We start from the raw sequence: 14,495 nt of genomic DNA on the forward strand, positions 1-14,495 counted from the left end.
CCATGTTTCTCAAGGTCTAAAATGTGTACTCGAGTGACATGCTTCACATATGTATGAGCAACAGTAATTGAGAACTGGGAAATTTGATCATTTACTATATGCATTTGTTCGTTCTATGGAAGTTACAATATTGTATCTTTATTTCACATTTTTAGTTATTTTGTTTTGAAATGTTCATGCAGAAATGAGATTGGAGGTGAAGTAGAAGACGGAGGTGAAGTGATTGAAATGGCACATTCTGGTGATTACAAATATAAACCTCCTGATAAAGATTTGATTGATTTGGTGTTCTCTTGGACTATCGAGGATATATCCAACGAAGGGTTATATAAACTTCAGGTCTGTCTTTATCTCTCTCCCTGTTAGTCTTCATAAAAATGTGTATCCATGGACCATGGCTATATTATGGCTTTGAATCCTATTCCTATTCCTATTCCACACGATCACGTTATGATCCTATGATCTTGGCCAGCATAGAGAGCATCCAGTGGGTGATCTCCAGAGGGGGTGATTAGCATGCAGCTCATCATACCCATTTTTGAGTTTTAGAACCGTCTAAAATTTACTTGGGATAAACTGCCGGAAAAGACACCTAAGACTAGCTGTTTGAACTTGAGGTTTGGCTTAAGGAGCTATCACTCCAGTCATCTCCATATGGGTACAATGATCCCGTTCCAAAAGTAATTTAAAGATGTTTAGAATACATAGATTAAGCTTATTCAAGTAAACTGTCAGTGCAATGTCTGCTAAAATAGTTTCACATCCTGTATCAACCGGTGTTCTTGTATTCCTTTGAAACTTCCCTAGTTGTGGATGTCAAAGCTTCATTTCCTTGTCAAGTATCATCAATTAACTTGCAGCTGAAGCTAGTTACCATAATTTTTTACTAGTGAATATGGTTTGAGATCCAATTATTGCCTAGTTGAAGGTCTTCGTTTATTAAATGAATCAAACCTCTACTGCTTTGGTGCTAAGCTGAACTTTTTGGATCTCTTCGTTCTGGAATCTGATTTAGCTACTTTATATACTGTGTAGGTGGAAAAGATCCCTGAATGTTTCCAGTCAGTGGAGGATTACCTGGGGGATCTTACACTTTACCGTTAATAGAGGAAACTCGTGCTGAGCTGTTTTCGAGTATGGAGGTGTTACTTGATGCACCATATGCTGAAGTGATTTCACTGAAGGAGTGTTCGCCACATGGTTCATTTCTGTATGAGCTTAAATTTGATTCTTGGAGGAACCTAAATTGTGATAGTGGCAAAGAGCCATACTCTCCCAAATGTGGTGACCTTTTTGTTTTGTCTGATGTGGCACCTGAAATTGCCTCGGATATGGAGCACTGTGTAAAGACATGTACTTTTGCTTTAGTTATGAAAGATATGAAGGAGTCCAATGCTACAGAAGATGATAAAGTATCTAGTTATTTGGAGTTCCGGACTTCAAAGTTGGTCGAGGCTAAAGATGGTATGCGAAACTCTGTTTTTGCTGTGTTTCTGGTTAATATGACAACAAAAATTCGAATATGGAGAGCATTACACATGTCTGGGAACTTACAGATCATTAAGGAGGTTTTGTGCTCCAATTCCATGGTAAGAAATATTAATTTCTTATTAGATATCACTTGTTTTTAAAAAATGACTTGAGCGATATTTCGCAAGGACTGTTATTGACATATTGTGCTGAATTGAAAGTATTAAATTGATGGGTATTTTAGGGGTTATGTTGTTTCTTTGCTTAAAGCTTTGCTTTCCTGTCTATTTTACAGTCATAACTTTTGCTTCCATTGAAAGAAAGAGAGTGCAATTTGGACGAGTGCGATGTTTGTGATAACTTGGTGCCGAACATAATTATATATTTTTGTATTGTATTGCAGGTCGAAGTCTGTAATTTTTGTTCTTTACAAGATTATAGCACTTGGGATGAACAACTTGGCCGCAGATTGTCATTAGTTCTTGATGAGTCCCAAGCAACTGCAGTACTTAATTCTATTTCGGTAGCGCTGTGCAACCACAAGTCTTCTATTAAACTTATTTGGGGTCCACCCGGGACTGGGAAAACTAAAACTCTCAGTATCTTGTTGTATACCCTCTTAAGTAAGAGCTGTAGAACACTTGCATGTGCCCCAACAAATGTTGCAGTTAAGGAAGTGGCCTTGCGTGTCCTAAAGCTTGTTAAAGATCCTTACCACATGGATCCAGGAAAGGATGAGTTGTTATGTTCAATGGGAGATTTGCTCTTATTTGGGAGTAGGAATCGTTTGGAAGTTTTTGATGATCTTGAGGAGATTTATTTGGATCATCGTGTGGACAGGCTGGTAGAATGTTTTGCGCCACAAAACAGTTGGAAGAAATGCTTTATAACCATGATAAACTTCCTTGAAGATTTTGTTGCTCAATATCATTTATTGGAGAATGAATCAGTCGGCAAGGCTAAAACTAGTGTCCGCAATGATTCCACCTCTATGGTTCCTAATTCATTTCTTGGGTTGATAAGAGATAGATACAGAGCGGTAGTATCTCCTCTGAAAAGATGTAAAAGTGATTTATGCACCCATCTTCCAAAAAAATTTCTGTTGCAGCATAATTTTGAAGGCATGGTATGCCTTCTTAATTTGCTCGATTCTTTTGGAAGTCTTCTGTCTCAAAATGATGCTAATGACAAAGAAATAGAGACGCTCTTTACTCATGGGGAAGTTGTTGATTCTTGCCATAAGCTTGAGAGTGAAGCATGTACATCTCGTAATTCTGCTCAGCTGTACAAGATCAGAAATGAATGCATAGATACTCTAAGGTCTCTTTGTCATTCGCTTTCTCATGTCCTTCCAGAAAGTATGAACAGAAGTTTGGTATGGCAGTTTTGCTTTCAATCTGCCTCCCTCATCTTCTGTACAGCGTCTAGCTCATACACTTTGCATAGAGTAGAAATGGATCCGCTGAACTTGTTGGTTATTAATGAAGCTGCTCAGTTAAGAGAGTGTGAATCAGTGATACCCATGCATCTTAAAGGTATACGACATGCTATTTTAATTGGTGACGAGCGTCAGCTACCAGCAATGGTTGCTAGCAAGGTAAATATTTGTACATTGCCTGGCTTTAGTCATTATTTGAAGAAACGTAAGATACATTAATTTTTGTGTAATTTACCTTAAATATTGCTCCTTGCAGGAGTTGCTTATTTATGATTTATGAACTCTTTTAAAGCTTTCTTGTTTAGGTTTCTGATGGTGCTGGATTTGGAAGAAGTGTATTTGAAAGGTTGAGTTCACTGGGACATTCAAAGCACCTTCTCAACATTCAGTACAGAATGCATCCTAAAATAAGTGCTTTCCCAAATGCCAACTTTTGTTGGAACCAGATTTTAGATGCTCCCAATGTTCTCTGTAAAAATTATGAAAGACACTATCTTCAAGGAACTATGTTTGGTCCATGCTCGTTCATAAGGAAGAGATGAACAAGACAATGTTGCTCATAGCAGAAAAAATATGGTGGAAGTAGCAATTATTTTGAAGATTGTACAGAAGCTTTTTAGAGCTGTGGTTAAGTGTGAGTTTTTAATTGCATTACATTTCCCTGTAATTTATATGTGGCAGCATGGGATGTCAATTTTGTTTGTCCTGCCTGAATATCTGTTTATCATGCTTGCTTTTCTTTCAAGAAGTTATATAAAGTTTTTACTTTTACAGCATGGAATGCCGCAAGAGAGAAGCTAACGATTGGAATAATATCCCCATATGCTGCTCAAGTAGCTGCAATTCAAGAGAAACTTGGACACAAATATGAGAAGCTCGAATATTTTGCTGTGAGGGTGAAGTCTATTGACGGCTTCCAGGGTGGCGAAGAGGATATCATAATAATCTCTACTGTCAGATCTAACAGTGAAGGATCTGTTGGATTTTTATCCAATCTTCAGCGAACTAACGTTGCTTTGACTAGGGCACGGTAAACTAGTGAACTTCGCCTGTTTTAGTAATTAGTAATTGCAAGGGTATGTGAAGTTGTAACTTTGTTCACTTGCTGTATGTATCATTGTGACTTTCCGCACTTGCTGTATGTTTTCACTGCAGGCGGTGTCTTTGGATTTTGGGTGATGGAAAAACTCTGCTTAGGAGTGGATCTTGCTGGAGCGCAGTAGTTTCTGATGCCAAACATCGGCATTGTTTATTTAATGCTGGTGAAGACAAAGATCTAGCTAAAGCAGCATTGAAAGCCAAGAAAGAACTTGATCAGTTGGATTCGAGCAACAGAGCATTCGACGAATTATTTATTGGTAACGTGACCCAATAAAATATTGGTAGGCTACCAAATATTATATGATTAATCCAGATGTTGATTGCTGGATCAACATAAATTTATTAGTGTTTGAACTTGCTCAGAATGATGATTTGTGGAGCGTTTGTTCGAAACCCTAATTTTTGATCAATTGTTCGTCAATTGATGATTTGCTGAAAATAGGTCATGAGTGAGGGAGGGACCGACCACATGGGATGATGGACGTCCATGTGGTGCCCAAGTACTCGAGCGAACGTGTACCAGGGTCCTTAGTTGACCGGTTGGTGAAAGAATGATCAAATGCCGGTGTTGATCATTTATTAGAATAATGCTCGTGCGAGCGTTAGGTGATAAAACCTAATTGTGGAGAAGTGAAGGACCGACCAAGAGGGGATATAGAACCGGCCCTGGGTGGTATGGGATCAACAGATGGTCGATTGAGCAAATTCCAAGTTGGTTTGGACTCAATATGAGCAATTGAGCAAATTAGGTCAAAATTAGAAAAGTGTGTGGGACCGGCTCCTTGTAAGCTTTAAGGCCGGCCTTGGTCGGTCAAGGAAGCATGCATGTGTCACCATAATGTTCGTGTCTCAGTCCTGAGAGTTTCGGTATTTTCTGATGCGCGTTTGAGCAATATCTTGGATTTTCAGAAGAGTTTGATCTTTGACTGAAATTCTTGATTTTGCTCGAATGAGCAAGTAGAACTTTGTTCGTTTGATCAATATTTTGAGAATATTAAAATAATAATATTTTAATATATTTTTCCTGAGTAGCCTAGTCGGTCATGTGACCATTTGATTTTTTGGCTTTTCCATGGTTTGAGCAATATTTGAGAAAATATGAAGAAACCATGATTCTTGCTCAAACGGAGGAGTTTCATGAGATGAGGGAAATAATAATTATGAAAACAAGGGATTGCAAGGTGTGGGACCAGCCACGGCTAGGACATGGCCAGCTAGGTAGCACGGTCCCGCAACACCTTTCTCTATTTTTTATTATTTTTCATGAAACCGTGAAAATATAGAGAAACCGTGAGTTTTGTTCAAACAAGGAAAGTTGCTAGAATGAAGGAGTTTTCATGAGTTCATGAAATAATAAAATAAGAAAAATAAAGGAAGAGGCATGGGGGACCGGACACGGCGGCATGTCCGGCCGGCCGGTGGGCCCGGTCCCTAGGCGCCTTTTTTATTTTTTATTATTATTTTATCTCTCATGTTTTGTGTAGGATTCCTTGTTTGTTCATATTTTCGAATGCTCGTTCGTGCATTTGGGTGCTCATTCGTGCATCATTGTGGAGTGCACTTGGACCATTTTCTTGGGGCTTACTCGGTGATAGTTCATATGCCCGATTGTTGAGTAATTATTACTAATTCATGAAATTCAGTGGAGAATTATTCATGAAACGAAGTAATAATCATGAAATTGTGCATCTAAAACTAATCCATGAATCCAGCCGGGAAATTCAGGGAACGAAGTAATGAGATAAATTGGTTATATATTACTAATCCATGGAATCAGCCGGGGATCAGCCGTGGAACGGAGTAATGAGATATAATAGATTATTTTCTAGGAATTCAGTGGTGAATGTCACGGTAGAATTAATCTATTGTAGAATCGAGATATGAGATAACTGAAGCATCATACTCGTTCTGAAAGGTGTATAGTCAGGGAACAACATGCAGTGTTGGTGTCCTGAAGGCGTTTATCCCCCTCAACAAACAATTATATAGGAGAGCCGCCTGAATCTATATACAGTCTCTTTACATAGTCAGGGAACAACGAGTGTCGCCGACATCCTGAAGGCGTTAAGCCTTCTCAACAAACAATTATGTAGGAGGACCGCCCAATCGTTATTCTATGTAGAGGTGGGTCTCTCTATGTAGTCAGGGGACATCGAGTATCGCCGACGTCCTGAAGGCGTCAAGCCCTCTCAACAAACAATTATGTAGGAGGACCGCCCAATCATGTTATTCTACATAGAGGGCATGATGAAATGCGTAGCATCGAACGCTCAGCTAGTGGGAGGTCTTTCGAGAAACATATTCATCATGGCTCTGAGAGGAACTCGATCAGAGATCGTGAAACGATTCACGGATCGTAAAATATGAATCGTCACATGTGTTCCTGAAGCCGGGTCAGAAACATGCAGTATCATGATTTTACGATTTTGACCTTTGTCGAAAATCCACCATCAACATTAAGTCCCATGCTTAGTGAGAGACAGTCATGTTCCGCAGTAAGCATTAGATGGTGATTTTCTAGTCGATGAGATAAGCAGTAGAACTCGGTCGTACAAAGGTATTTTCAGAATCCTCGATTTTCTCCAATGGTGTCATGTATGAGCAAATGCTCAGGTAAGGACCCTGATAGTATGATAGAGCGTCATCCCGTGAGCGCGGAGAGATGAAGCACTGCTGATTTGGGCGGTTGGACATCCAGCTTTGGTCGATTTAGCGTTCACGGGCCCGAGCCCAAAAAAGGAAACCCATGTTTTTTTTAACAAAGATTGACCGACCACCTCCCTTTCTTCACCACTTTCACGTGAGCAGCAGGAAGAGGAAAATTTTCGCCGGAAATAACCGCCGCCGGTCATCGTTCGGCCAAATTTCGGCCGGCGCCGACCAGATAAGTTCGAAACTCTTTTTAAAAAAAAAAAAAGCTCAGTTGTTCATGAGTTGTTCAAAATTAAAATTCTATGTGTACATGCATGCGTAAGTTTCATGTAAATTTGTATTAGAAAACATATGCCCGTTCGTTCGTTAGTTTAAGAAACGAGCAATAATCCCTAATATGAAAGAGATACATGAATCCTTGAATAGACATGATTTAGTTATAGTAGATAAAAAAAAATTATGAGGTTTTATAAAAATCAAAATTTTACTTTCAAAGCATGAACTTTCACACAAATACATTTAGGAAACGTACATTCGTTCGTAGTTAATAGTTAAAGTAATAAACAATAATCCTGAGATATTTTTGAAATAGACCTGCACTTTATGCTAAAATTTTGTTTGTGAACTTTCAAATTTTATTTGGAATATGTGGACCTTTATAAAAATAGAAAAGACCCTCGTTTCATATGTGAATGCTCGTTTGAGCAAAAAAAAAAAAAAAAATTTAAATAACTCACGTAATTCTTTGTTTTTTTTTTTTGTGCGTGAGTTTAAAAAATAATTTTGTTAAAGAAGTCAAGTTTTGATTTTTGAGTAATTGTTGAAAGAAAACAATATTCCCATGAATTCGTGATTTATAGTGTATGTACAATCGGTACAAAATCAGTGAATGTTCACATGAAGAGGTTATGTGAATTGCTCACACGATGAAAATTATGAGAACTATTCAAAGTTTCGTTAAAATCCAAGTGTTGACTTTAGATAATGGATATTTCTCGTCCTTGCAGGTTTGAAGGAGTGAGCAAGATTTTTGAAGTTTTACATTATTATCACTAGTATAGTGAAACCGTAAATAGGTAAGAGTTGAGAATTACCATTTTGTTGCAAATTTGATATTGGCACATCCGTGACTTTATGTTTCTGGATCCAGATAATGGTGACTCCCTGCAGTAGTGACCATTTCTAGGTCTTCTAAGGAGGATTCCAAGATCCCTAGGCCAGAGATGAATATTTATGCAGCAGAAGCACATGCCAAAATGAATCGATCACTGAAGGATGCTAAGGAGATAATAAATGGCATGCCTCTCGATCATCTGAAAGTTGTTCGTGATGGACTTCTGGAGAGAGAAGTCGAGGATGAGAAGTTAGCCACTTAATAGCAAAAGAGGTGTCGACTTCAGCAAAAGGGGCTAGCAGCTGAGGATGAAACTCGATCTCGTTCCGACGGTGTAGCCTTGGATTCAGATGTCAAGGAAATCGAATCTGCTTGGGAGCCTATCGGACGCAAAGTTAAGCCACACCCGCCTAGCATAAGGATTGAGCGGTTGGCTAAAGATGATTTCAAAGCTGAATGTGAAGAAGATGACTACTTGTATGCGATGTACAACGACCTTGAAGATGATGAAGAAGTTCTTGATTCCGAAAATAGCTCTGAAGAGGAGTCCGATGAGGACTCTACAGAAGATGACGATTGCAGAGACGGCGATGAGTCTGACACATCTGAATCCGATGATTAAGCTTGCTTGCAATTATGTCTTGCAAATCTTTCTGAGATCTTTTTTTTTTTTGAAGTATTATTCTGATTATTCGAGTAATTTGACTGTAGAGATGTTGGATTAGAAATTACTTTTCGAATAATAATCCCTTATTACCTCTTCTTTCCCAATATTTCTCACACTTTCAATTGAATGGGATGGACCCATGCCCATACATGTGAAAACTAACCACAGTCTTCGGAAGTATGACTGCACGAGCAAACTAAGGAATCATGATTTGCACAGATCATTAATTCCCGTCAAAATATTGACTGCGCTTGGTTGAACCGTCAGTTTTCAGTCCCAAGTATTGTCGCTCTTCTTCCATATCACCAACGTAATCTAGTTTGAGATCTAGAGTCTCAATAGAAATCGCAACTGATTTGACCATTCGTAGAAGATAAGTATCATCCGTCTTGTGTTTTGACTTTCAAAACTTAGGGTTTTCTATTTATACGAAATATATTCTTGTACTCCTGTGTATTATATTATCAGAAAAAAAAATTGCACAGATCATTAATTCCCGTCAAAATATTGATTGCGCTTGGTTGAACCGTCAGTTCTCAGTCCCAAGTATTGTCGCTCTTCTTCCACATCACCAACATAATCTAGTTTGAGATCTAGAGTCTCAATAGAAATCGCAACTGATTTGACCATTCGTAGAAGATAAGTATCCATCGTCTTGTGTTTTGACTTTCAAAACTTAGGGTTTTCTATTTATACGACACATCTTCTTCTACTCATGTATATTATATTATCAGAAAAAAAATTGATCACGATCATACCTCTCATTATCACCATGTCTGCTAGCAGTGCCTCTTCTCAAAACAGATCTCTGTAAAAGCATGAGGTTGGGGCGTCCATCTCGGTAGGTTGCACACTTTATTTTATTTTCATGTAGTCATAATAACTGACCTAAGAAAATGATTTGTTGCAGGGCAGTCAGGGGAATCGACTTCCTTCTTCCTTTTACAGTTTAAGGCCTAAGGGGACTGTTAAATCCCATGCTCGCTATAGGTATGCTCGTGTTGCTGCTGGAAAATACGTGAGTCTCTGAATGAAGATTTCCTTTGATCAAGCGTTTTTCCAATTTTACTGAAATTGAACATTTCTGCAGGTCGTCGTCGATGCTAGGAAGAGAAAGAATGGAAAGTCTGTGGTTGCGGCCGATGATGATGCTGACAACCATGCTGAAGAAAACTCAACCAACTCTGTAGATGCTGATTCCAGGGTTCCTATTCATGAGTACCCAGCGACCGGGCTTTCATTCGATACTCCCATGGTCAACGTCTGCCCATAAAATCATCTAGTTGGTGGTTTCATCGTTCCCAAGTGTTATGCATCCCTTTACACCAATCTCCTAAGGAGGTACGGACACATTGCTACTACTGAAGTATGGAGAGGTTTTCTGCCAACCTTGTTGACTACCGTCGCCGGTTTGTTGCCTATTATTGATGAGATGAATAGGAAAAATCTGCGAGATGTCAAAACCCAAGAATTGCATAGATGAGATGATATGATCTCAAACTGTGAGACCTTGCGGTTCAACATAGGCTGGCTCCGTCGTCGTCTCGAAATCATGAAGATTGATAGAGCGGCAGCTGCTGCTAATGTGATTTCTGCTGCAACCGCTGTCATGGAAGAGGAGAAAGCTCTCGCGCTGGAATCAGCAAGAGTTGAGAAAGTTGTCCAAGACTTGAAAGTGAAGACTGAAAATTTTCAAAAAAGGCTTGAAATGGCTTTAAGTAAAAATTATTTGTTGTTGGATGATTTGCTATGAGTGAGCGTTTGAGAGCGATTTTTTTTGTAAGATTGAGACTTGTTTTTTGAATAAAATAACTGATTGGAAGAATTTTGTGAGATTCATGAATTTTTTTGAATTTCGAACGAATGCGCATATTGCATACTCTTTGAAGGAATAGAAATTACATTTTGAAAGTTAACATATAATTGTTTACTGATCGTTCAAGCATAATATGCCTTGAGCCACTTTCCATTGATGATATTTCCTTCCACTCCTCCACTAACAGCTAAGATTTGTAATATCCGCCGGATACCTCCTTGATGATTACATAAGGCCCTTCCCATTTCGGAGAGAACTTGGGAGCGGACATGTCTTGTTGAATATGCTTTGCTGTTTTCAAAACTAAATATCCTACTTGAAATGTTCGAGGTCTTACTATTTTGTTGTATGCCTTGGAAATCCTTTGTTTGTAGGTTTCCACGTATTTTTCTACCTTGGCCCTTCTTGAATCGAGCATGTCCAGTTCATCAATTCTTGAATTAGACACTTCAGCTTCATCCTACTGCACTCCACTGGCCGCTGCGATTCTTGCAGAGGGAATCTTGATCTCAGCTGGGAGAACAACATCAGCGCCATAGATGAGAGAATACGGTGAAGTCCCAATTGAGATTCTTGGTGCAGTACGGTAGGCCCATAAAGCCATGGAAAATTCTTCATGCCACGTTCGTGGATTGTCATGAACTGTTCGACTAAGAATCCGGATCAAGGTTTTTTTGGTGCTCTCCGCTTGTCTGTTTCCTTGGGGATAGTATGGTGTGGAGAAAATATGTTTGATTCCATATTCCTCGAGCAATTCTGCAACATGTTTGTCGGCAAAAGGAGTTCCATTATCCGTGATGATATGTTTAGGAACGCCGAATCTACATATGATGTATTCTTTGATGAAATCTTCAATTGTGACTCTAGTGGTGCTTCGAAGAGGAATAGTTTCGACCCATTTGGTGAAATACTCCGTTGCGGTGATGATGTATTCATGCTGCTTCGAAGATGCTGGATTGATTTTTCCGATGATATCCAGTCCTCTGCTATAAAAGGGCCATGGACTGCTCACGGAGTGTAATGGAAGACAAGGAGTGTGAATGAGGTTTCCATGAATTTGGCATTGATAACATCCCCGAACACAGGAAGCTACAACGTCTTCCATGGTTGGCCAATAATATTTCTCATGGATTTGGAGAAATAATTTCTTCTTTCCCTGGTGTTCACCATCGTGCATCTCTTTCAAGATTGTAGGAATTTTATGCCCGGCCAAGCATCTCAGAAGGTTCCCACCAAAGCTTTTGCGATACAAAATCTCTTCCAAGTAGACAAAACATTTGGCCCTCTGGGTGAGTTTGATCGCTCATTTCTTCTCCGACACAGATCGTTGTCACAAAGATATTTTATGTAAGGTTCTCTCCAGTCCCCAATGTGGTGGATTGTTAGAACCTCCAAATGATGAGGTGGTGTATGACTAATGGGACAAGACCCTTGTAACATTCTCAAATGAGCCTCCATGGAGGCCAATAGTACCTGAGTCTTTGAAGCCTTATGTAAAGTGTGACTACCAGGGTTTGTCCGCATATTTCCTCATGTATGCGTTTGAGTTGCTCGCCCGCTTCCTCGTCTCCAAGACATCGTGACAAGGATCCATCAGGATTGCGATAATACAATACTCCATGTAGCATAAAAAAAGTTTTTCAACTCTTTGAGGCTGATTTTCCCTTCTGTAAGAGAACTGCTCAATACATGAATGATGGGTGCCCGCCAGTCGCTAGCATCTTCAACTTGAGTAATCCAGGTAGATGATACAGAACGTCTTTGCACAGTGATGGATTTCTCTGAGCCTTCAAACTGCATCTTGGACGCAAGAGTCGCTAGACAGTCAGCGTGTCTGTTGTCGGTACGGCCAGTATGCACAATTTTTTCATCAGAAAAGTGAGCTAATAGTCGTTACGCTTCGGCCCTGAATGGAGCAAGTGTTACTTATTTGAGAGAGTACACGTCATTCATTTGATTGACCAGCAACTTTGAGTCTCCTCTTATCTCCAGGTGCATCGCTCCTGCTTGCTTGGCCAAAGATAACCCCAGGAGAAAAGCTTCATATTTTGCCGAATTGTTGTTGCAGTGGAAATCCAGCTTGAATGAATGTGAGAAGACTTCATCGGATGGAGATACTAGTACAATTCCTGCTCCGCCAGTATCATTGCTTGGAGTTGCGGATCTATCAAAGTACAATAGCCACGTTTCTTCCTAAATGATTGAGATCTTTGGAAACTCACCGAGCACTTCTTCATGCAGCATTGTGATATCTTCTCCAGAAAAAGCAGCAAGTAAGTCTGCAACTGCTTTCCCTTTGGTTGCTTTAGGCGGGACACATGCTATGTTAAACTCTGACATCTGAAGTAGCCATTTTTCCGGTCTTCCAATCAGTGCAGGTTTTGACAGTAAGAATTTTATGGGATCGGTTTTGGCCACCAACACAACTCTGTTCGATAACAGATAATGCCTAAACTTCTGGATCGCGTGAACCAACGCTAAACACACTCTTTCATCTTTTGGATATCGGAATTGAGCATCCCTCATCGTACGACTGAAGTAATAGATTGGGCGTTCGATGCCTTCTTCATCTTCTTGAGCAAGAAGTTGTCTGATAACGACATAACTTGAAGCTGTATAAAGTATTAGAGGTCGTCCTTTCACTGGAGATTTCATGACAACAGTTGATAATAATATTACCTGTATCTTCTGAAATGCCTCATGTTGAACGGTCGTCCATGTAAAACTTGCTCCTTTCTTCAGTAGAGGAGTGAACGAAACAATGAGTTGAGCCAACCCAGAAATGAAACTCCGAATATAATTTACCTTGCCCATAAAATTCTGGAGCTCTTTCACAGTGCATGGAGGAGGCATGGTAGTGATGGCTTTTCTCTTGTCTGGATCGACCTTGATTCCTTGTGCAGTGACCAGGAATCTCAGAAACTTTCCGGAGGAGACACCAAAAGCACACTTCAGAGGATTCATCTTTAACTTATATTCCCTGCATCTTTCGAAAACTTTCCTCAGAACCTCCAGGTGGGATGCTCGAGTATTTGATTTCACCATTACGTCATCGACATAATCTTTCACTTGCTTGTGTATCATGTCGTGGAATATCGCGGTCATGGCTCGCTGGTAAGTGGCTCCTGCATTCTTCAGTCCGAAGGGAATCACCGTATAATGAAAGTTTCCAATGGGAGTCTGGAACGCGGTTTTGTTAGCATCATGTTCGTACATCTTGATTTGGTTATATCAACTGTAACCATCCATGAATGAGAACATGTCGTGACCACTGGTTGCATCAATGAACATATTAATGATGATACCAGTGATCTGAGTTCGAAACTCGCTAGCATCGTATTGTTTACCGATCAAAAAAAGTACTCCCTCCGTCCCTAATATATAGGCGGAGAAGTGGGTTTCTCTTAGAATAAGAAAAAACTTTGATTTCATACATATCCATCCTCTTTCCTGTTTTGCCCTTTGTACAATTTCCAACATTAGAAACATTAACTTAATTATGGTGATAACTACCTGTTATGAATAAGGGTAACGTATGGAAAAACTCATCTTGGAATTGAAAATCCGCCTATCTAATGGGACTATAAATTTTCAAAACTTCGCCTGTATAATAGGGACGGAGGGAGTAAAACTTTGACTATTCTCCTTGGTTCCGTTGTGGTGGCTGGTTCCTATCATATACACTTTCTCATCAACCCCATATGTCTAACCTCACAAGTCACAACCCTCAATCATCTCAAAATATTAATTCAATCAGAATTTCATCAAAGAAGTTGCTTCTTAATCAGCAATCCCAAAATATCTCTGTCTTCAATTCAAACAAATCAAGATTTGGGTTTCAAACTCGAGCAACAGATAACAATAATGAATCGGTCAGACCGTCGAGAGTCTTGGCTTTGGGTCTTGGGGTTTTACATTGGGAGCTTGCACTTATTTATGAGTTTCAAGGTTGAAAGAAACGGAGACCCACACCGCTTAAAGGCCAAGTAGGGCAATTGCCCCAGTGGCACAATTGAGTAAAAGCATGCGTCTTGCTCTCTCAAAAGCGCGGGAAACTAGCTCTGCTTCGTTTAGTCGGACCGCGGGAAACGTTCAGTGTACATTATACAACTGAAATCAAGTGTCACATACACTTAGATGTTCTCTGTACGAAGGAAACTAGTAAGTCGGAATTCTCTCTTTCATATGCATTTCCTTGTTTAATAAAATCTGGTGTCTTTTCTCATCTTAGGGTTTG

At 39.7% G+C, this 14,495-nt stretch overlaps 1 protein-coding gene across 1 annotated transcript; it reads left to right on the plus strand.

Moving 5' to 3' along the window:
- The first annotated feature begins 1,370 nt into the window (after positions 1 to 1,370).
- On the plus strand, positions 1,371 to 8,397 carry LOC113351690 (uncharacterized ATP-dependent helicase C29A10.10c-like). The gene is made up of 6 exons (XM_026595632.1): positions 1,371 to 1,589; positions 1,874 to 3,067; positions 3,214 to 3,433; positions 3,683 to 3,938; positions 4,064 to 4,268; positions 8,062 to 8,397. The coding sequence occupies exons 1-6, from the start codon at positions 1,371 to 1,373 to the stop codon at positions 8,395 to 8,397; spliced, it is 2,430 nt and encodes an 809-aa protein (XP_026451417.1).
- The last annotated feature ends 6,098 nt before the right edge of the window (positions 8,398 to 14,495 follow it).

Source organism: Papaver somniferum, chromosome 2, assembly GCF_003573695.1.
Source record: "Papaver somniferum cultivar HN1 chromosome 2, ASM357369v1, whole genome shotgun sequence".
NCBI lineage: Eukaryota > Viridiplantae > Streptophyta > Magnoliopsida > Ranunculales > Papaveraceae > Papaver > Papaver somniferum.

Bases quoted from the DNA above. Each gene is read 5' to 3' on its own strand.
- LOC113351690 (XM_026595632.1), top strand. From the start codon at position 1,371: ATGAAAGATATGAAGGAGTCCAATGCTACAGAAGATGATAAAGTATCT. The intron at 3,434-3,682 runs TCATAAGGAAGA...TTACTTTTACAG, and splicing joins TATGTTTGGTCCATGCTCGT to CATGGAATGCCGCAAGAGAG. The intron at 3,939-4,063 runs GTAAACTAGTGA...TTTTCACTGCAG, and splicing joins GTTGCTTTGACTAGGGCACG to GCGGTGTCTTTGGATTTTGG.